Source organism: Thalassophryne amazonica, chromosome 16 (genome assembly GCF_902500255.1).
Source record: "Thalassophryne amazonica chromosome 16, fThaAma1.1, whole genome shotgun sequence".
NCBI classification, from domain to species: domain Eukaryota; kingdom Metazoa; phylum Chordata; class Actinopteri; order Batrachoidiformes; family Batrachoididae; genus Thalassophryne; species Thalassophryne amazonica.
The window spans coordinates 893996-917380 of NC_047118.1; the positions used below are offsets into that span (position 1 = coordinate 893996).

Consider the following 23385-nt stretch of genomic DNA (forward strand, 5'->3'; position numbering starts at 1 on the left):
TCATTTTCAACCAGAGTGGGCGTTTTTACAGCAACAGACAAGTGGGTCACTTTGCCACTGCCTCGGCAGGATTAAAATAGACAAGAAGTCTATTTTATGCAAATGCTGAACGATGCTGCACTGCGACTGCCAATCTGAGTGACATGCTTTGGTTAAATTTTATAGTCATTTATGATAAAGATTTTTGGATGTGAACAAGCAGTGGTGGCGTTTGGGAGCCACCACACCGAGGCTTTGGAAATGAAAGAAACAGATGAATGAGCTCATCTGCACCTGGTCAATTTTCTAAAATGCTGCATATGTTGAGATGTTCCTCAGTTCTTTCATTTGAAGGATTTTAAATTAATCTGGACAGAGGGCCAAGTGATGCAAATCCAGTCATGCCGTGGGCAGCAAAGTAGTTCCTAGTAGTTTTGGAACAGTGGGCAGGGGCCAAGTCCTGCTGGAAAAGGAAATCAGTATTTTCATAAAGCTTGTCAGCAGATGGAAGCATGAAGTTCAAATAAAGAAGCAGCAGTGGCCTTATTGTGCCTTCTATTTTGTCGAAGTACTGGTCATATAGCAGATGGTCACCAAACTGAGTCTTGGCCTGCTTTAGGTTTCTCTTTGTTTGCTCAGGGGCTGGACGGGTACGTGTAGCACTTTCAGCTGATTTATGTTATGATTTGGTGCCGCATGAATTAATGGGATTGATTTTCCAGAACGTTTCATCAAGATTGGTTCAGTGCTTCAGCCTGATGTCCTCTACAGGAAAGTCACCAGTTGTCATTCAGTAAATCATCTTGCTGATGCATAAATTAGTTTCTGCATGAGTCGTCCCCGAGCAGCATGGAAAGCTGTGTACGTGCACCTGAGATGATGCAGTCAGCTGTAATGTGCAAAGACCTGGACGTGCTGTTGCAGCTGAGGTAAAGCAGAAGAAGTGTTTTTTGGAGCAGGGTGATGGAACTCTGCACAGCAACTGCTGCAGGCTAAATTTGTTAATAATCACTGGCCTTCAATTATGCCGTGCCTCGTTTAGGTCCTGTGTCTGAGAACGGTTTGAAACAAACAGCCGTGCTTTTAATCAAGGAAATGTGGTGACCACTTCCCTCGAATCTGCAAGTGTCAGTGCTGAACTTCATTTCGTATCTCGTTACCGGGCACGTCCAGACTGCTCTGTCCGGTACATACGAAGGGTTTTTAATGAAAATACATTACGATCAGACGGGACGTTTTGGCCGATGTGAGTAAAAATCCGTTATACAAACTCTGTTATATACGGTGTTTATTACATGGAAAAACTATACAAATGCACTGGGACTTTTGGTTTTGTCCGGTGAGGGTGAATATCCAGTTTATACAATGACTGTTTATGTGAGTTTTACTGTACATCACTGACAACCACAACTTTGTTTCCTTTCATGTTTTCACTTCTTTGTCGACGGCCTCGCCTTCTCTTGTGATAAATAGTTTGTATAAGCCTCCAATTAACAAAAATTAAGGAGAAGAAGAAAAAGAAGAAGAAACACTTTTGTTGTCTGAAACTCATTAGCCTGCACAAGCAGCCAGGAGACAGTGTGGAGGAGCAACCACCTCTTCTGCTTTTCTTCAGTGTTTTGGCTGAGCTGCAAAATGCAAAAGACAGAATAATATTACATTTCCTTTCGGCTAATAAATGCCCCTAAATCCTGTACACTGTAGCTTTAATTTGAAACCGTGCCATTTTGTCACTGCCTGTTTCAGGCTGTACAAATTAACACATGCATTAGTAAAATCACCAATGCAGACGAGCACTCATTCATGCACATACGTACATATATATCTGTTTACATATGGCAAGTTATTGTTTGCAGTAGTCTTGTGTCTAGTTTAGTGATCGTACTTGTGTCTGTTGTGGGTTGCCTTGTGTCAGCGTATATGCTGCTGCAGGCGTGCACTCATTGAATTTTTGTTGTTTTATGTGGCACTTTGGTCCTGGAGAAACATTGTTTCGCTTCGCTGTGTAATGTATAGTACTGTACATGGTCGAGATGACAAATTACTACTACTACTACTTATACCATTTCCAAAAACACCAAAACATCCAACTTTGTCATGTCAAAAAAAAAAGAAAAGAAAATCTACAAACTTCTTATCATGTAGGTTCATTTCAGTTTAATTGTATCAATGAGCAACGGTGGCCTTGGTGGTCACCAGACTGAGACTTTGGAAATGAAATAAACTGATTAATAAGCTCATTTCAAACCACATGCAACTTCAAAACCACTTAGGCTGAGAGCAGGTATCTGAATTCTTTCCTCTGAACTGCAATAAATGTATCTGGATGGAGTGCAAACAGCAAAACATAAACACAGTTTGATTTAATCTTATAAATCAGAAATTTAATTTTAAAATAATAACTACACGACTCAAACTCTCAGGGGTATCGATAATTTTCAGAGAGGATGAGGGACTTTGATTTGGCTGAACATTGCCATACATTAAAAGCAGAAGAATAAAACATTTCTGCTTTACCTTAAAAAAGTTGAGGGACAAATTGATCCAGAAAAAGCCGCTGTTCTTGTGGTAAATTGCATAAGGACAAGACACAGAACTTTAAAAGGGTCACATGCACAGTTACGTCGTTGCACAGCCACGGAGTTATAGAGCTAGAGCAGAGTAAATCAGGTTTAAGGATTTTAAGGTACCACTCTGCAGCAAACTTGGAAAAAAGAGTAACTCGACCAAATGTTATCTTTTTAATGAACATAATGCCTGGTGCTTATTTAAGGCAGGCATTTTTTACATATGAAGTTTTGATCCTGATCTGGGTGATGAGCTTTGATTGTCTAATACAGCATTCAGATAGTTTATTACTTTGCTAAAAATGTAATAAGTAGAGACAAACTGATTTTTTTATTTATTTATTTTTTGGGGGGATACTATGCCAATATTAGAGAGTGAAAATTTTACAATACAGATACACATATAAGACAAGATGCAATTATTCCTAACCTTTTCTTTTCAAACCCTTACTAAAAAGAAATCTAATTCAGGTTTGATGTGTTACATCTTAAATTTATTGCAAATAACTATCAATAGAGCCAACAACCAACCAACATACGTCACGCTACCTTCACTCGGATTGGCTGTCAGCATGTCGTATTGTTTATTTTGGTGTGGTTTAGCAAGCAGTGCGTCGACTAGTTGTCTCCTGTTGCTGTAAAATGCCCACTCTGATTGAAAAGCTGGCTGCTTTGCCCTGTCTCTTTTAAGCTAATGTGACCAAGGGGTGATGGGGTCCCAGATATTCTTGACCACTGTAAACAATCCTGCTAGAGGGAAGGATGTGGAGCAGATTAGGATGATAAAGGATGCAGATGGTAATGTGTTGACAAGCAAGAAAAGTGTGTTAAGAAGGTGGAGGGTATATTTTGAGGAGCTGATCAATGAAGAAAATGAGTGAGAGAGAAGGATGTTTGATGTGAAGAGAGTAAATCAGGAAGTGCAAAACATTAGTAAGGGTGAAGTGAGCTCCGCTATGAAGAGTGGAAATACAGCACAGGTTGGACAAAATCTGAGATGGTTTGGACATGTGCAAAGGACGGTATGCAGGGTATATAGGGAGAAGGATGCTGAAGATGGAGCCACCAAGCAGGAGAAGAGGAAGGCCAAAGAGGAGGTTTATGGATGTGTTGAGGGAGGACATGTGACAGAGGACCAAATGAGATGGACACAGGTGATCTACTGTGGTGAACCCCTAATGGGAGCAGCTGAAAGAAGTAGAATATTGTATTATATTATATTATATGAGTGCGAGCTTGTTCAATGGTAGACGAAGCCACAAACCAGAGATGGCACAAAAATCTGCCCACTGGATGGAATCACTTTGGAGTGTGAACTGATCACTCAGTAACAGAAACAATAAGCGAACGGCGGGAGGACTGCGGTAAACTATTGAACCGTGTTTCTTCAGTAATTTGTCTTTTATTTCTAATTTTCAACTATGATTTCAATCTCAAGGAACATGGAGAGTATAGGGTGAAGGGCTAAAAAAATTATTTCTTTACATTTTTACAATATTGTAAAAAAAAAAAGAATCATATAAGGACAAGTAGTCTATCGTTACTTTGAGGTTCTGCAACAATTATTCAATTTTAAATTACGGTTTGATGATATACACAGAAAAGCTTTCGCTCATTAATGTCAGCGACATCGAACATATTTATTATAACAATATTGCTTGCAAAGTGCACAGTAATTAAAGTCATATAATCTGGTTTCTTCCATTACTGTTGAATGATCACGAATTCAAATACACATAAAGATACGAAAACAAATTGTAATGATTTTTTACTTGGATATAAAATATCCGAGATCGTTAATGTGGGATAAATTTAGGCGAGAAAAAGCAGATTATGAAAGCAGGTTCTCGCCTCTGCTCTAGATGAAAAACACGGTGAAACCAACATTTTATTATACCATTATAACCCCACCCATCAGGAGTTCATCCAATCACGGGGCTGTAAACATTCTTTTGAAACATATTTGTGAAATTGTCCTCGAGTCCAGGCCAATAGCACGTAACGTGGGCGTGGCCAAATATAGTTCGGTTTCACTGGACACCGAAGCAACTTTTTGTGCAAAGCTAGTTAGCTAGCGGTGTAATACATCGATTTTTCTCCTCTTTCGTTACGTTTTTTTTTTATGGGTCGTTGGTTTAGTTTAGCGTTTACATTTGGATATTTAATAATTAACAAACGCTCGGGTTTTATTCATCACAAGGGGACGGCATTTTTTTTTTTGTAGCTGTCGCGGCTAGGCAGGGAAGAGCTAGTTGTTTGCGTTGCTAAGCTAACTCACCCTGTCCGGGGAAAACGGCAGCAAGCGTCGACTTTGCGCTTCTCGGTCCATCTGACGGTACTTTCGTTGACTGCAAAAGACTCCCAGGTGGGTTTGCGTTGCTGTTACGCGTCAGTGTGACAGAACGTCGTGGTTCCATCGCCGGCCTGAACTTAGCCGCTAACGTTAGCTTTGTTGATCAGCTGATAACCTGGCCGTATTTTCCACAGCAAGCGGCCTTGCAAAGATGAGATGCTTTCCCCTTATGAAGTCGAACGTATTCACCTTATGCGTGTCGTTATATGTGTAGGTTAGTTGCCAGGTTTGGCCAGATCGCATTGAAATGCGCAGGTCTCATGTCCGGATGATGAGTGAATGGGTTTTGTGATTGTTTGCCAAGTGCAGTTTGTAATGTTGGGTTTTGTGTTTGCAGCATGCTGATGGTGGGAGGCGATGGACGGTTACACTAGAATGAGTGTGAAGGAGCTGTGCGAGACCGATGACCTGGCCACCAGCTTGGTGCTGGACCCTCTCCTGGGTTTCAGCACCCACAAAATGAACATCAGGTAATCTGTCACTCACATGTCACATCAGGTGACAGGATTACAGTCCTGCTGCCAAAACTTCAACACAGCAGCAGCTGCACATAAATTATTTCTCTCCTGTTTATACATGAAGATCCATATGGTTCCCTCTGCTGCACTGACTGTAGCTTTTCTGGGACATGTATCAGCATGTCATCATAGCCTGAAGGTAGCTTTAATACCGCTGCATCAGAGAAACCTTTCACTTGGAAAACTGTACTGAAGACACGCAGGCAGACCCCAGATTCATTTGTGTGCAATGTGGTAGATAAAATAAGATGCTTGTTGGACCACTTCCCATCACAGTTTAAATTCAACAGTTTTTAGTTTCAAGTGTGCTGTAATTGCTCTCATTACTAGGGATGGGACTTGAGAACTGGTTCCAAATTTGTCAAGCCTTGGAATCTTATGCCTTAGACATTTTCAGTTCCAATTATCACTGCTGCCATGTCATTCTGACATTTTTGCATTGCAAAAGCATATGCATTGTAAATTTGTGTCTGGCATCATTGTATAAAACTCAGCATTTAACAACAAGGAAAAGTGTTGTATTTATGATGAAAACCTATGTACTTGCTGTTCTTGATGCAGTGCCGTTTGAGACAGTCTGAGTTTATGGGTGTTCATTTTAGGCTTGCGTTCTTTCCCTTTACACACTGAAATTCCTCCAGATTTCGTGACATACTTAATATGATGCACTGTCGAGGGAGAAAGATGCAAATTCCTTCCAAAATTTCTTTGAAAATTTTTTAACATTTCTGCCGTTTTCTCACGTTTGTTGACAAACTGGAGAGCCTCTGTACATCTTTGCTCCTCAAAGAATCTGACTTTCATGGATACAGTTTTTGTACCAAATTATGATTACAAGCACCTGTTTAAAATAAAATAACATTATTTAATTTTTAAAAATCTCATTACTAGGCCAAAATTAGCTCAGCTTTTTGATTTATTTAATGTGTTTCTGACTTTAAGTGTAGGAATGGGTATGCATTAACAATTGAAACTAGAGCACTCCGTCAACACTAGTTCCCAATTCCACAAAATTTTACCTTGGAAAAATTTTCAAAGTCAAACTCCTGTTAGTGGCGTTTCATAAGCTAAGTTAGATGTGATCAAATGTCAGGAGTAGGGCTGAAACGATTAGTTGAGTAACTTGAATATTTAGATTGCAAAAAATGTTCGAGGCAAATTCTGTGCCTCGAAGCTCCGTTTAACGTTGTAGTACATATGCCAGACCTATGTGTGGCGCTGTAATGTCCCCAGCTTTCCAACATGACACAGAGTAAAATAAAACCTTTTAAGTGAAAGATGGTCCATGTTGATCATCTGAAATAGACTTACTGTGCATTTAAAGTGAAGCAGTGTGTTTTTTGTCTATTTTTAAAAACATACGGTCTGCTCTACGTGCGGAGTAACTATTCACCCAGCGGCTGGCTGCTGTCTCTCTCTCTCTCTACCCGGTATGAGGAACTCAGCACTCCCCTCACACTGGACGCGTCACAGCTCCGTCCCCGGCCACACTGACAAACAGTTTCTGAAAGACGATGCTCTCACTCCACTCTTTCTTCTGTGTTTTGCTCAGACTCGCACTGAGTGTTTCACTTTTGCTTTTTTAGGCAACACACAATGCTTCACAAACACTGGAACTTAAATAAAGTAATAATAATAAAAAAAAGTGTGAGTGCGAGGCTTGCATTTTCAACGTCCAGCTGAAATGCATCTGCTGAATCACAGTGAAAGAGGGATTAAAAAAAATTCACGTAGGGACCCAGTCCACCAACCTTAAAAAAAAAAAAAAAAAACTTAAAAATGGTAAAAATTTTACAAGATGGGGGGGAAAAAACAAAACAGAAAGCCACATCCCATCACCATTTCAGCAAAATGTCAAGACTTTGGCGCACTGACATTGTGCCATTGTTTTAGGGAGAGCCCTGGACTATTGATGATGGTTAAAAATGCAAAAGTCCTTTTTAATCCAATTATTTGATTAATCACCAGAATAATCTATAGAATCCTCGATTACTAAAGTAAGTGATAGCTGCAGACCTAGTCAGGAGTATGTATTTAGTTTATGCACTTGAATCAGTTATTTTGTGGTGTTGCCAGGGTTTTTTTTTTTTTTCTTTTCAGATAATTTTGACAGAACATTGGTTATCTCTGCTGTGCATAATTTGTCATTGCTTTTTGTCACTTGGTTTTCGACTGATAACTGGAAGACAAACAGGCATAAAATTGGAACCTCTATCCAATTTTGGTGGTGTAGGTAAATCCAAAACAGAAAAATGAGTGTGATTGAGGCACTTTTTATTGAGATATAATGCAAAATGTACATCAAATGGGCTTTCAATATTAAATTCAAATGTCCACAAAATCCACAGTCCGGATCAAATCCAGATCAAACTTAGTCAGGTGATAGTGAGCGCCAGTTTGCACCTCACTTTCAAATATGAGAGTGATTGCGACATGTTTGATTAAGATATAATGTAAAATATACATTAAATGGGGTTTTCAGTGTTAAATTTAAATGGCCACAAAAATCTGTAATCTGGGTCAGATCCAGATCAATCTGTCAGTTGATAAAGGATACCATCCTACATAATGCTCACAAATATGAAAGAAAAATTTTTTTTTTTAAATAGTTATGAATACTTGAAAATTCAATATTAAAGGATAGGGATTTTTCCAATTTTTCAAGATTTTTTTTCCTGACTTTGACCTTTCACCTTTGACCTTGAAAATTGAATCAGATCTTGGCAATCAGGATATGAACCCTCTGTAAAAATTTCATAATAGATGCAAAATTGTGGGTTCCAGGCTGTTCACAAACAAACAAACAAACTGGAGCGAAAACATAACCTCCACCCAACTTTTGCAGAAGTTTTACACCAGATGCTCTTCCTGATGCAACTCCACATTACATGGAGAAATGTGGCAGGGGTGGGGTTTGAACTGGGAACCTTCCACACTGAAACCAAACCTCTTGGTCATTGATTAATTGACCATGTTTTTAAAGCTGAATAAACGAAAGACATGCTGGTTTGCGTGGGGACAAAGTCCTTGTTGACTTCACCTGTGAGTAAAGCACAAGTTGATTCACCATTAATGAATGGAATACTTATTAGATGAACTTCCGTCGACTGAAGGTCCTCTCTACACATGCAGAGCCTTCATTTTGCACACAAACAGTTGAATTGTGCATCTGAATGTTTGCATGATTTTGAGTAAAAAACACAAATCTGATTTCAGACATTTCATTCATTTTCTGATAAGGATATTGAACGATTACACTGTGATCTGCTAGTGGAAGAACAAATTGTCACTTCAGCTGTGATCTCACCTGTGCGTCACACTTTTGTTTTCTATGCTACAGACACACGTTTCATTTTTTCCCCATCACAATATTTTTGAGTTCATATTTTAGAATGACTCGGCTTGTTGTTGTTGTTATATTTTGTTCGACTCACTCCACCTTCAGGGATTTTATTTTTTCTTTTGGGTAGAAGGGAGTCGAGCGTGCAGCAAGGGGAGACTGCAGCAGGCGTTACACGCTGATAAACCAGCATGTTCAGAGACGACCGCTGTCTGTGCTGCTCCCTCTTCCCAGCATTTTGATGATCTCTGGGATGTGATTAATTAATTTTTATCATGGACAGTACGGTCAGTTCAGTACAGCACTGATTAATTAAGAGACTATCAAAATTTCCTGTATTTGTGCTACAGTTTAAATGGGCTGATTGTAAAAGATGATTGATATATTGCACAAGACAGTATTTTAAACTATCGTTTTAGCCACAGTGTTCTGTTCTCCTCATGCAATGTGACCATCTTGCATTTTTCTCCTCACAAAAAAAGGCAAAGCTTCTTCGCTTCCTTATCAAACATGAAGCATTTATATAATGCTTTTCCATCTGAATCAGAAGCTCAAGGTGCTGTACAATGATGCCTCACATTTACCCACACACACCAATGTCAGGGAGCTGCCATGCAAGCCGCTCAGTACACACCTGAAGCAGCTTACGGACTAAGCGCCTTGCCCAAGGGCCCTTAGTGATTTATCATGCCTGATGGGGGTTTGAACTGAGGATCCTCTGCTCTCAAGCCCACTGCTTAACCACTAGATATCACTTCCCAATGTGTTTGTGTACAATGGCCCAAAGAGTGTTGTCAGTTGCGTGCCCAAGAGCTGCTCGGGCTACAAGGGTTTCCAGGATTTTCCATAGGATGGTACAGTCTGCTCTGTCAGCGGCTGGCCTGAGGTCAGTGAAGGCAATCTACGGTGTCTGCCTTTCTTCAGCTGTTGCACCTTCTCAGTGATGAGGCAAAGAGCTGAGATGTGATCAAAAAATAGTCCATTGAATAAAGGATATGGATATACCCTTAATACACTTGTGGTTGTCTGGTGTCTTTGTCCTGTGACAATGGTGTGTGCATTTGTTTCCTGCACTTAGCCCCATCCCGGAGGTCCGACGGTGGGGTAACCTGAAAGAGACTCTGTTACGATTCCAGCGTACACATGACTTCCAGGCTACATTCGAGGCCCTGACAGTGGGGGAACTGGCTGGTGCTTATTTCAATTCTTTGGGAAGCCATCGGCAAGAGCTGCTGAGGCAACATGTAGGTTCATCACATTACTTAAAGGGTTCACAGTTCATGCCATTTTTCTCTCATTTAGTCTTTTATGCGTATGTAATGTTTAAATTCTCAATCTTGTGTTGCATGTTGTTTTTATTCAATGATGGCAGCGGAAGTTGAATTAGTTGTTTGAATGTGAGAACACGATCTTAAATCATCCATGATGTCTGCAGGTGTATCGCTACCTCAATGCTTTCCTCCTGAATAGCGGTATTAAGATAGAGTCCTGCGACAGATATTCCTCAGAGACCAATGGGGCCAAGATAACCTCGACACGGCACTGGTACCCAGTCACACTTTCGGTATCACTTTTGAAAAGTGGACGTTGCTTGTTTGATATGTAACATTTTCCTGTGTTGTTGTGCTGCAGGTTTGCAGGCGAGCGCGTGGAGGTCCTGCTGGGCTGCATAGCAGAGTTGAGCCCTTCTGACAGCGCCGTGCTCAGGGCGGGAGTCAACGACTTCAGTGTGATGTATTCCACACGTAAACGTTGCGCTCAGCTCTGGCTCGGGCCTGCAGCGTTCATAAACCATGGTGAGCTCACTCACGATCATGAGTCGTTTGTTGCTGTGATGTAAAGAGGAAGGAATCACTGCAAAAGCAGTGCACAGGTGTTTGCTAATGATGATACACAATGTGTCAATGCCTTCATCCACAGGGTACAAAGGGTCCTTCACAGATCTGAATATGTGAATGAACTGGGCAAAAGTTAGATGTGTCTAACTCTTACCAAGAAGTCTTGATGCAGTTTGGGTTGCAGGCAGTGGCATAAGACCTTGTGAGGGTTTTTTATATATATATATATATATATATATATATATATATTTTTTTTTTAGACCTTTAACTTTTAGTATCATGTTTTAGAGATGTATCTGTTCAGTAGAGATAAGGTGAGAAGTTCGGTCATCCGTGGGGAGCTCGGAGTAGAGTTGCTGCTCCTTCGCGTTGAAAGGAGCCACCTGAGGTGGTTCAGGCATCTGGTAAGGATGCCCCCTGGGTGCCTCCCTAGGGAGGTGTTCCAGGCACATCCACCTGGGAGAAGACCCCGGGGAAGACCCAGGACTAGGTGGAGAGATTATATCTCCACACTGGCCTGGGAACACCTTGGGATCCCACAGTCAGAGGTGGTCAATGTGGCCTGGCAAAGGGCAGTTTGGGGTCCCCTGCTGGAGCTGTTGACCCCACGACCTGATCCTGGATAAGCAGTTGAAGATGAGATCTGTTGAGTAGTTTCATTGGAGTGTGTGTGTGTGTGTGTGTGTGTGTGTGTGTGTGTGTGTGTGTGTGTGTGTGTGTGTGTGTGTGTGTGTGTGTGTGTGTGCGCGCGCACACCAAAATAGAGCCATGTCTTTTGATTGGTGGATGTATTGTACTGTCATGTACTGTGCATTTGAGTTCAGTATATTTTCTTAAATTCAATTCTTTTGTTGTCACATAACTAATTTTAAAATGCTTCTCTCTGTTTTTCTCACACTCTGTGTCCCTCCGGATCAAAGACTGCAAACCAAACTGCAAGGTAATTATCAATATTCATTGATCACATGTTTCAGCTGTTAATATATTTATTGATAAATGTTGTCACGTGATCGTAAAGACTTAATGTTGTGGTGTTTTCTTTTGTTGAAATCATTGTTTTTGGGTGGACATCAATACAGAGTTAAGCTCTTGTTTATCTGTTTCTCCTGGGATCAACCAGCCTTTTGTCTTTTGCTCTGCTTTTTTTGTTTTTTTTTTTCTCCTCTCTCCACCCACCCAGTTCATCCCTGGTGAGAAGAACAACGCGTGTGTTGAAGTGATTCGACCTATCTCACCTGGGGAGGAGATCACGTGTTACTATGGTGCCAGTTTTTTTGGTGAAGGCAATGAAATGTGTGAATGCTGCACCTGTGAAAGGTGTGTGTGTGCAGATTTGCTGTTCACACAACTCGCATTTACTTCAAGCTGTTTTCTGAATTATTTCTGTTTTAGCTGTTTATTTTTCCTCTGTAATTTGGGTTGTTGTTGTTCAGGAGAGGCGAGGGTCACTTCAGACACAGAGGGAAGCAACCTGAATCTGAAGACACGAAGGACTCTGTGGGCCAGAAGTATCGTCTGCGAGAGCGATATCTTCGTCACAACCGAGAGAGGGGTCACTGTCCCACGAGGCCGATAATACCAGGAATACACTCTGGTATCTTTAAAGGTAACCTGTTACGGACTTTTCTAAAAATATATATATAATTGTGAAATTGTTGAAAGCTTAATTGATATTGTCACATTGATTTAAATGCCAAATACAACCCCTGGCAAAAATTATGGAATCACTGGCCTCGGATGATGTTCATTCAGTTGTTTAATTTTGTAGAAAAAAGCAGATCACAGACATGACACAAAACTAAAGTCATTTCAAATGGCAACTTTCTGGCTTTAAGAAACACTATAAGAAATCAAGAAAAAAAGATTGTGACAGTCAGTAACGGTTACTTTTTTAGACCAAGCAGAGGAAAAAAATATGGAATCACTCAATTCTGAGGAATAAATTATGGAATCACCCTGTAATTTTTCATCCCCCAAATTAACACCTGCATCAAATCAGATCTGCTCATTGACATTGACCCTATGCCATGACATTGACCCTATGTGTCTTTTTGTAAGGAATGTTTTCACAGTTTTTGCTCTATGGCAAGATGCATTATCATCTTGAAAAATGATTTCATCATCCCCAAACATCCTTTCAATTTTCCAAAATATCAACGTAAACTTGTGCATTTATTGATGATGTAATGACAGCCATCTCCCCAGTGCCTTTACCTGACATGCAGCCCCATATCATCAATGACTGTGGAAATTTACATGTTCTCTTCAGGCAGTCATATTTATAAATCTCATTGGAACAGCACCAAACAAAAGTTCCAGCATCATCACCTTGCCCAATGCAGATTCAAGATTCATCACTGAATATGACTTTCATCCAGTCATCCACAGTCCACAATTGCTTTTCCTTAGCCCATTGTAACCTTGTTTTTTTCTGTTTAGGTGTTAATGATGGCTTTTGTTTAGCTTTTCTGTATGTAAATCCCATTTCCTTTAGGCGGTTTCTTACAGTTCGGTCACAGACGTTGACTCCAGTTTCCTCCCATTCGTTCCTCATTTGTTTTATTGTGCATTTTTCGATTTTTGAGACATATTGCTTTAAGTTTTCTGTCTTGACGCTTTGATGTCTTCCTTGGTCTACCAGTATGTTTGCCTTTAACAACCTTCCCATGTTGTTTGTATTTGGTCCAGAGTTTAGACACAGCTGACTGTGAACAACCAACATCTTTTGCAACATTGCGTGATGATTTACCCTCTTTTAAGAGTTTGATAATCCTCTCCTTTATTTCAATTGACATCTCTCGTGTTGGAGCCATGATTCATGTCAGTCCACTTGGTGCAACAGCTCTCCAAGGTGTGATCACTCCTTTTTAGATGCAGACTAACGAGCAGATCTGATATGATGCAGGTGTTAGTTTTGGGGATGAAAATTTACAGGGTGATTCCATATTTTTTTCCTCTGCTTGGTCTAAAAAAGTAACCGTTACTGACTGCCACAATTTTTTTTTCTTGATTTCTTATAGTGTTTCTTAAAGCCAGAAAGTTGCCATTTGAAATGACTTTAGTTTTGTGTCATGTCTGTGATCTGCTTTTTTTCTACAAAATTAAACAACTGAATGAACATCCTCCGAGGCCGGTGATTCCATAATTTTTGCCAGGGGTTGTATATTGTGAAAATTCAAGCAGATCCCATGTTATCTGTAAATTAGAGCAGCAGGTCGGAGCTTAAAATATGACAGTAATCAGTGTAACGTGAAGGCAGAGCAGATCAGACAGTACTGTCAGTTTGCGGCTGATGAACAAGGTTGTGCCATTGTGGGAGCACAGAATTCCTCTGTAATTACTGTGACTGTAAGACGATGACACAACAACAAACTCGGTCCATTAAAGGCCACAATTCTGCAGGATTTACATCAAGAGCCGATTTAACTGTTCAGCCGTCCTGTTCACAGTGGTATTAAGAGTAACTTCAATGAAATGCCTAATCATATTTTGACATTCACGAACATAATGAGAAGTAGGACTGAAACGATAAGTCGAGTAACTCCAGTAATTCGATTACAAAAAATGTTTGAGGCAAATTCTGTGCCTTGAAACTTCGTTTAACGTTGTCGTACATATGTCAGGCCTGTGTGTGGCGCTGTAATGTCCCCAGAAAAAAAGCAAGAATAGAGCATGCCCATAAACCGTAAAGGCGACACACCGAGTAAAATAAAGCCTTTTAAGAGAAAGAGGGTCCACGCTGATAATCTGAAATAGACTGACTGTGGATTTAAAGTGAAACAGTGTGTTTGTCTTTTTTTTTTTTTTTTTTTTAAAGAAACACTGTCTGCTCTACGTGGGGAGTGACTCGCCTGGTGTGAGGGGCTCCCAGCACTCCGCTCACACCGGGCGAGTCACAGCTCCGTCCCCGGCTGCACTGACTAACAGTTTCTGAAAGGTCCTCTCAGCAAAAGTCTTACTTCTGTGTTTTGCTCAGACTCACACTGAGTGCTTTGCTTTTTTGGAGAACACACATTGTGTCACAAACACTGTAACTTAAATAAAATGATAATAATAATAAACTGACTGCGAGGCTTGCATGTTCAACCTCCAGCTGAAATGCATCTGCTGAATTGCAGAGAAAGAGGGATAAAAAAAAAATAATTAACACAGGGACCGAGTCCACCAACCTTTAAAAAACAAACAAACAAAAAAAGAACCTCAAAAATGGTTAAATTTTACAAGTTGGGGAAAAAAACAAAGCAGAAGCCACATCCCATCATCATTTCAGCAAAATGTCAACACTGGCGCAGCGACATTGTGCCATTGACAAAATGCTGTTATTTACAAGAATTCTGGACCTGATTATTGGAGATTATTTGAAATGAGTTTGTTTCTCATTGTATAAATGAATGCTAACATATGAAGGGAAAAATAAAATGAGCAATTTTATTAAATTATCCTCAAGAGTAACTTGCTAGTGGTGTCTGTGGTGGGAGTGAAAATCTGTCGACTGTCAGCTCTTCATGAACAGTTTTCAGACGACAGAGGCCTTCATTTTAATCACATTTAGCGCTGGGTTTTAAGTTTTCCTTCATCTAAATTGTTTGTGTTTCAGTGCATTTCATGTTAAATTAGCTTTTAGAAAAACCAAAATATAGAATGTTTGTGGACCAGCTTTAGTTCATCTGTTTCTTTGTTCTTGTCTTCAACTTGCAGCCATCCCCTCAAGGAACTCCTTTACCCAGCAGATGAGAAGAAATGCTCTGATCAACAGAAAACTGAGTCAGACAAAGAAGTGGAGACAAGAGAGGCACAGAAGATCAAGAAAGTATCCGCTGAAATCCTCTGCAGGCAAACGGTGTCACGCACTTCCACTTTCCCAAGTTACACTGAAGGACCTCAGAGTGCGAGTGCGACGCCACTCTGTGGATTTTCTGCTTCACTGTAAGGACCCAAGAAGTAAAGAAAGGACACTCCTGCAGCTGCTGGAAGAAATGAAGCCAAAAGATAAGAAACCTAACCAGCTGAGTTCAGCTGGTGAACAAAACGGCAGCAGAAATAAAACATCTGATGACTTGAAGTGCAAAATGCTGACTCTGAATTCCTCCATGTCATCTCATCAGAAAAACAGAGCAGCAGTCATCTGTGCAGGACATGATGGGGACACCAGGCAGGCAGTCCAACTGAGGACCTCTTCCAGAGCAAGGAGCATGGGTCCCACCATGCCAACGCATCAAAAGGGTGCTAGTAGCGTCGCTAACACTACAGCAGTGTGTCACCCCGTGGAGCTAAACAAAACCTGTAGTACAAAAAAACAAGAGAAAACGGACACGACAGCGGACACTGAGAGCAGCAGGAACACGTCCAGTGGCAAAACGACAAATCCCCCAACTCAACAAAGCGAGCACACTACAAAACCTGCGTCATCCTCGTTTGACGTTCTTCAAGACGTCCCAGATGGACCCAAGAAAGCAGCAGACAAGCCTGGAACGTCTCTGAATCAGTACCTGACCGTCAACCTGACAAGGTTATCAGTAACACAAAGTGTAGAAGCAGAAAAGGACTTTGGGGACAAAAAGGGAAGGATGACAGTAAGACAAAAGCGGAAACAAAGACAGATGCTTGGGCCGGGTACTTCAAGAAAACAGACAGAAACGAGAGCAACCAGATCTCAGGACCAGCAGGGAGGAAGCTTGGCGATCGGCACAGTTGAAGGTAGCAGGGGGGTTAGAGGGATGTTTTTCAAGGCTGTCGATAAAGTGAACTTAAGGAAACGACACGCGAGCAAGACTGTGGAGGAGGTGTCCTGTGGGGAGAAGAGTGGGAATGACAAGATTATTGAAATCCAGACCGTACCGGAAGAAGGTTCGATGCAGGCAGAGCAGAAGGACCTCACCAAAGACAAAAATAAAGGGCAGAAAGAAACAAGGAAGTCTGCAGCTACACCCGTGGAAAGTAAGAGTAAAGAATCAGATTGTGAAACAAGTACAAAACAAACCACACAAAGTCCTCAAAATAAGATCAAAGAGGTGTGCAGCGAACCGTCAGAACAAACGGTGAGCAGCACGAGTAAACAGCTAGCATGTCCACAAAGAGACGACGTGGTCATCAAGCAAGCAAAGGTTCTGCTGTCTGACATCTTAGGGAAAGATAAACTTGGAAGAGATGTGCGATTAGGGAGGATCTTTGAAGGAAAAGGGTACCTTACGTTAGCTCATCCTGAAGCGGAGGATGGCGGCGTAATGCAAAGTGGTTCCGGGAATAAGAAACTGACTGAAATGAATGGAGCCAAGTCCAGTTGTCTGTTGCAGAGAAAGAACTTGGGGAGACGGAATGCGAGGTGCAGAGTAGCAAAGAAATTATGTGAAAATAAACGTTGCACCAGAGGACAGTTAAACAGCGAAGATCTTGGAGTAAGTAAACCAGAGTCAAATGACGATAGTTTTCAGGTTCAGTCACGACATCCGCGTGATGGCCAACCTGGTGCCTGCTTCACCTCACTACCTCAAGAGTTGCCCGTTTCTTCAAAGGCTCTGGCGACTCCATATCCAGACATCAGTACGCAGATGCATGTGCAGTCCAACATACCGCTGAAAAAACGCACATTTCGCAGTTCTGTGGAAATAGAATCAGAAAGAGGCTTTAGTTGTGTTGCTGAGCAAGATTCTAAAGAAGCTGAGTTACGTTTGTCTGCGGAACATAGCCGCGGCCAACCTCTAGGGGAGGGTAGTAAAACACGAAAAGACGGTAAATACAAATTTAGGAAAGTCGAAGTCAAGTTGGCCCCCAAAAAGGTCTCAAAGCAAACCGCCATTAACAGAGACCTTTCTCCCAGAGGTAACGAAGTTCAGCACGGTCGCTTACTTCGCAAAGCCCGAAAGAGTACATTGGAGAAGGAAGGTGAAAACAAGACTGATGAGGGTCAATTAGCAGAGGGTGATCAGGCAGAGGAAAAAGTCGATGATCCCAAAATCTGCAAGAACACTCAAAGTACAAATAAATCTATGGCAAGTGGAATGGGACCGTTACCGCTCCAAAGTTGTCTGGAGGAGGAAACGAAACCTGGGATCAATTTTAAGATACGTTTAAAGAGAAGACGAGGGAAACTGTGGGAGATGGAGAACGCAGCGTTAGAGAATTTGTCATTTAAAGCAGAAACGGCAGATAATTCAGTGACTTGTGATCCTTTTAAAGCCATCATGGATTCCGTCTCCATTTTAAACATGGAGATGGAAGCAGCTCAGGCTCATGTGCAGGCTTGTAAGAAGTCCAAGAGTAGGCTGCATCATTTGAAAAAGAGAGGGGAAAGGCTGAGCGAAAGGCGAGGTGTAAATTCCTTCATAGACTTGAAGCTTGACAAGGACCAAGACCGCAGATGTGGGCCTAATGACTTGACCAGCAGCAAAGTGAAAAATAAAGAGAAACTCGATGAGTTTGTGGAAGGGCTTCCAGAAAATACAGAGAGTTCCAACAATAACTTGGAGAATTGGGCAGCTGTAGGACAAGAAGAAAAAATCGAAGACTATTTTACAAAGAATTGTTGCTTATTTGATGCAGAGTCACAAAAACAAAAACCTGAAGTAGATGCTAATGGTGTACTGTTACCAATAATTAAACTACGCAGAAAGACGGAGGATATTTGGGAGGTGGACAGCAAGAGCGAAGAAGACATTCAACCTGACCTCAAAGTAGAGCCAAAGATGAATGAGATCAAGGGCCACATTTTAGTGAAACAAAAAAAACTTGATTTTAACAAGTTAAGGGACGAGTGTCCGTCTTCTCAGAAGCAGAATAGCACCTCAGTGCCACCCTTTTCCTTGTCTTTGTCCCCGCTGTCGCTGTCGTCACCCGTTACTGACACTAAAACCGACGCTTCTGTTGTAGACAGAATCACAGAGCATCCAGAGAACAGTGGAGGTCGAAAGCAGAAGCACAAAATGGAGAGAACACGCAAGTGTGAACCTGTAGAAACCCCCACCACTTGTCTTAGCCACACACTCCAGCAAATTGACAATAGTCTCTCGAAGCTCTCCGAGGGCTTGTGTGCCTCTCAGAGTTTGGAAAAGCCATCGTCCTTTTCCACTGCCTCTAATTCTGTCATCCAACCCCCGTCTCAGACTCCTCCCTTTGCAACTGCAGACAATATGCTTTCCAATGACGCCGCCTTCACAAACTGTTGCGACGATATTCTGGACTTTCAGTGTCTAAATTTTGAGGGGTATTATCAATCACAGAACATACTTCCATCTTCTCCATCAGATCTATGTTCAATAGACGCACCCACAGACCCTTTCAGCAGTCCACTGTCTCACAGCCCCTCTGACACTTGGAACACAGAAACCCCATACCTTGGCCCGCCTAGTCCAGGAAACAACTTCACCAGTGAAGATCTGCAGTTTTTCCCAGGTCTTATTTCTTCCAAAAGTGACACTGTTCCTCTGGACTGTGAGGTGAAGGATGCCTCCAAAGACAGAAATCCACCTAACTCCGGATTTAATTTGTCAGCCGTAGGCACTGTCGAGTTGGCTGCTAAGGATCAACTGACGAGTAAAAACCTTGGTGTAAAGTTGTCCAAGGAAGACTTGAAATCTCAGTCCTTATCTGCTGGAAACAGGTCTCGGCCTCTCGGCACAGTATCTGCTGCTGTTTCATCTCAAACACCTGTCACGTCAGACCATCTCCCCAGCCAGAGCATCAACATTAAAGCTAGCAGTAGCCAATCAAAAGCCCAGGCTAACCTTAAAACCCAGGTCCCTTTTCATCGTATGACCATTCCAAACAAAGCCCAGCCTCTTTCCATGAGTCAGTCAAATGCAGTTAGAGGGATATCCCAGGGTTCTTCATCAAAGTCTATCCCATCATCTCAAGCAGCTAGCAAATTCCTCTCGCCTCAGCTATTCTCTGTGAAAACCCCCAACCCCCCTGACAATCCCTTGAACTTCCAGGAGAAAACCTCTACAGTCATTCACAGGGTGCTTAAGTTCCAGGGTGGGAACCAGACTCAGAACTTGTACAGTGCACCTTGTAAAGACATCGTTGATGCCTGCAGACCCACCATCATGCCCAAAACAGCCAGTGCAAGATCTGGTGCTCCTGAGAAGAGCCTCAGTCACAAACCAGGCTTTAATGCAGACTGTCATCATAAAGCTAACATCGCTTTTCAAGGACTGACTTCTGGAAAGGATGTTGGAACGTCCAGCAACCAAAGTCGGCCAAACTCTCATTTCAACAAAGTAATCTCTCCTTTCCCCCAATTTTTTAGCAAAAGTAAATCGACATCAGACAAACAGGAAAGTGGTGATGCTAGCTTACCATACAAAAACTTCTCTGCGTTGCAGACGCCCTTCTTCTTTCCTACCAAGATGGCGGAAGGCTATTTGTCACCACAGGACAAGAGCTTGAAACATGATAAATCTTCTCCATTGACCTCAGACAAACACCAGCCATGTTACACTCAGCATGATCCGTTTGATTTTAGTTTTGGTGCGTCACTTTCACCTGTGTCCCAGCACAATAGTCCCCAAATACTGCACAATACCCCACCTGGAACACCAGCACCAACACACAAGAGTCAGACTTCATCGTCTTCAGCGTCTTTCCCATACAGCTGTCAAGGTCCTCCTTATGTCCTAAATTTCAGTGGAGATCATTCATTGACTTTGGGTCTCAGGGACGGGGTTGATGGTTCAGGTTACCCAGGAATAGGCTCAACAAACTATACCTATCATTGTCTGATGGAACCATCGGGCACTCAAGGGCGACTCGTTCTTGAGCCCTGCGGACCCCAGCTGCCGCACCCAGCATCCTATTCCTTGGGCGGATTTTCAGGGCTTAAAAGTCAGGATGACAACTGCAGGAAGGACGTGCAGCAACAGTGCCAGCCTGGCAGTCATCCAGCCGGCTCCCAGTACGGGCCTGCGCCAACGTCTCACCCCGTGGGTGCCACAAAACCCAAGAGAGTCAGGCTGGTGGTAACAGATGGCACAGTAGACTTGGATCTCCAGTACTCAGACTGATTTATATCTGATCATTGAAGTCACTGAAAACATGTAGTAGATGTTGATTTTGATCAATACAGTTTCTGCTGTATAATTATTTTTTTTTTGTTTTTGTAAAAAAAAAAAAAAAGAAAATATTGTAATTCATAGTCCAAGTGAGTTCTGCTTACTGACTGACCTTTTTCTAACAATTATTTTCAACTGTTAACGTATGAATGACTGTACAGGGTTTTACCATAGTTCAAATACTGATTTTTTTTAAAAAAAATATATATATATATATATATATATATATATATATATATATATATATATATATATATATATATATATATATATATATATATATATATATATATATATATATATATAGTGTCACTACAGTTTCATGAGTGTACCAAAATAATAAGCATAACGGAAGAAAAGCATTATATTTCCTGAGATGTAGAATTTTGAATTCTTGACCATTGGAAGCCAGTTCAACAACTGTACTCTAACAAAGTTGTGGAATTCCCCCCTGATCCGTGTCTCCATAGAAACCAGAACACTTTGACTGGTAGTTGGTACGTGTGTAAATTGGATTTAAAAAGGCAGCTTTTGTGCCACAGTCTTTGATATGTTCTTGTGACTTTTTGAAGCACCGGTTGCAACAGTCTAACCTTTTTTTTTTTCCTTAAATAGTCACATTAAGCGCTTTTCTCACTGTGTGTGTGTGTGTGTGTGTGTGTGTGTGTGTGTGTGTGTGTGTGTGTGTGTGTGTGTGCGTGCATTTGACAGACTGGGGTGGGCGGGGCCTTAAAGGGCGGTACTACACATTGTGTTTGACTTTGGTTACACCAGATTTAATCACTAATTGTAAATGAGAGGCTCCTGCATGAACCATGTACAGAAAAATGGACTTAAAACATAAAAAAGCAGGACGACACCACTAGGTGACATGTTTATTATGGGGCGCAGTTTCCTGCAAATCGAAGTTAACGTTTGCATATTCTGGTGTTGCATCCTAAAAATGACAATCTTCATTGATTTTGTTTTTTCTTTTTAATTATTATTATTGAAATTTAGGCTTATTCCTCCTTATCCACACAATTTGTCAGTTTTGTCTGTTTTAATGGGCGTCGTTTGTCGTTGTGGCAGGTATGTGCTGTTGATTGTGGGTGTGACCACCTGGACTTCATGCGTTGACTCTGTTCCGCTTCACGCAGCACGAGTGTTCTCTGTGGCAACGCAGCCTGACTACAACCACAAAAATTGTACCGTCTTCACACGGAAAGACCAATTATTTATTTTAATATCCTCATTCTCGAGATGGTGCTTTAAGGTAATTTATATATTTCATGTTGATTGTTCAAACTATTAAGTGTTTTAATTATTTAATGAGCCAAAATATTGAACAATTTACATGGTATTTAATTTTAGAACCTTTGATATTTTATTCCATTCATGTTTTTCAGTTGACATTTTTATGTCTTTTTACTAATTGGCAGGTAGTGTAACTGAACGTCTGCTGTAGAAATGTACAAATGTAGGTTATAACATTAAAGACAGTTCTGATTTTCTCTCTGACTCTTTTCTGCGTGTCCGTGTTGTAGCTGAAATTACTGCAACGTCACTCCAGCAGTTTTATTCAGTGTGATGTTAAAGCCAGCTGTCTTTGAGGTCTTGATAAAGTCCTAAGTTCAACACTCGAACTCGTCAGGTGGAGATGATCAGGGTCACGTTGCTTGCAGTCATCGATGTAAAATTTGGAATCAGTCCTACTGCAAGAGATGATTGTTGAAAACAAAGAATCCCTAAATCTAAACATGAATAATCTTAGAATCTCGCAACTGACTAGACTCTGCCCTGTTCTAGTTGCTTTTGACATCCTGACACTACTTTGACATGAGTATTACATCAAAGGTAGTAAGACAATTCCTGACATGAAATATTTCAGTTTAAATACTTTGCAGATCTGTTCACAGCTGTGTCTGGTCTCATAAAAACCGAGAAGTTGTTCTTTAAAACCATCAGAGTGCTTGCATGTGGGGTGGATATGGTCTTGGGCTTACCCCTGTATAGGTAAAACTGAAGATTTAGTGATGTGTAAGTAAAAAAGTATGACTAAGAAAATTTACAGGATAGGCCAGATCTCAGTCTGGCCCCCAGATTTCTTATTTAAAAAAAAAAGCCACACCAGCACAAACAAAATGCTTAACAACTCAAATAGTAACTACTGGAGTAGATCAATATGGTAAGAATATAGTCATTTAAGTCACTTGGTGGCTTTCTTCACTAGTCTTGTTTTTGAGAACTGCCTACTGTGATTTACTGTCCGTACTGTTTACATTTCTTGGTCACTGGTATAATTGAAGGCCAAGGCATAATCACAAACTTGGACTTTTGCACGTCCCCTGACTTGTCTCAAGAAGGCTGGCTGTAAAAGTGATTATTCGTATGAAGTACAGTCATACTGAATTTGTCAAGTTATTTATGGGCTCTGAAAATGGAGGAACTCCGCCCCAAAATTAGTAATTCTTAAATGTTTATACGTTTTTGTTTATCCCTTTTGAGTTGAAGCTGAACTACAGCACATCTTGATTAATTTCAAGAGGTAAACTATAATCACTGTCCAAATACAGATCCGAGTCATCCAGCTTCAGGTCCTTTTCTCACTATGATTTGTCGTAAAAGTTTTGGAATACTTCATTTATAAACTTAAGTACCACTTAATTTTCCGTTCTGAAGTTTCATCATTTTGTCTAGATTATGCTTAATGTGATTTTCTGAGTATATTCCAGATTTGTTGCTATATTACTGCACATTTTCCA

The 23385-nt window shown here is 41.1% G+C and overlaps 1 protein-coding gene across 1 annotated transcript; it reads left to right on the forward strand.

Moving 5' to 3' along the window:
* Window positions 1-4563: 4563 nt before the first annotated feature.
* On the forward strand, window positions 4564-20803 carry kmt5c (lysine methyltransferase 5C). The gene is made up of 9 exons (XM_034189783.1): window positions 4564-4911; window positions 5237-5369; window positions 9836-10001; window positions 10193-10302; window positions 10390-10553; window positions 11516-11535; window positions 11776-11912; window positions 12029-12201; window positions 15294-20803. The coding sequence occupies exons 2-9, from the start codon at window positions 5257-5259 to the stop codon at window positions 20591-20593; spliced, it is 6183 nt and encodes a 2060-aa protein (XP_034045674.1). The 5' UTR covers window positions 4564-4911; window positions 5237-5256; the 3' UTR covers window positions 20594-20803.
* Window positions 20804-23385: the final 2582 nt, after the last annotated feature.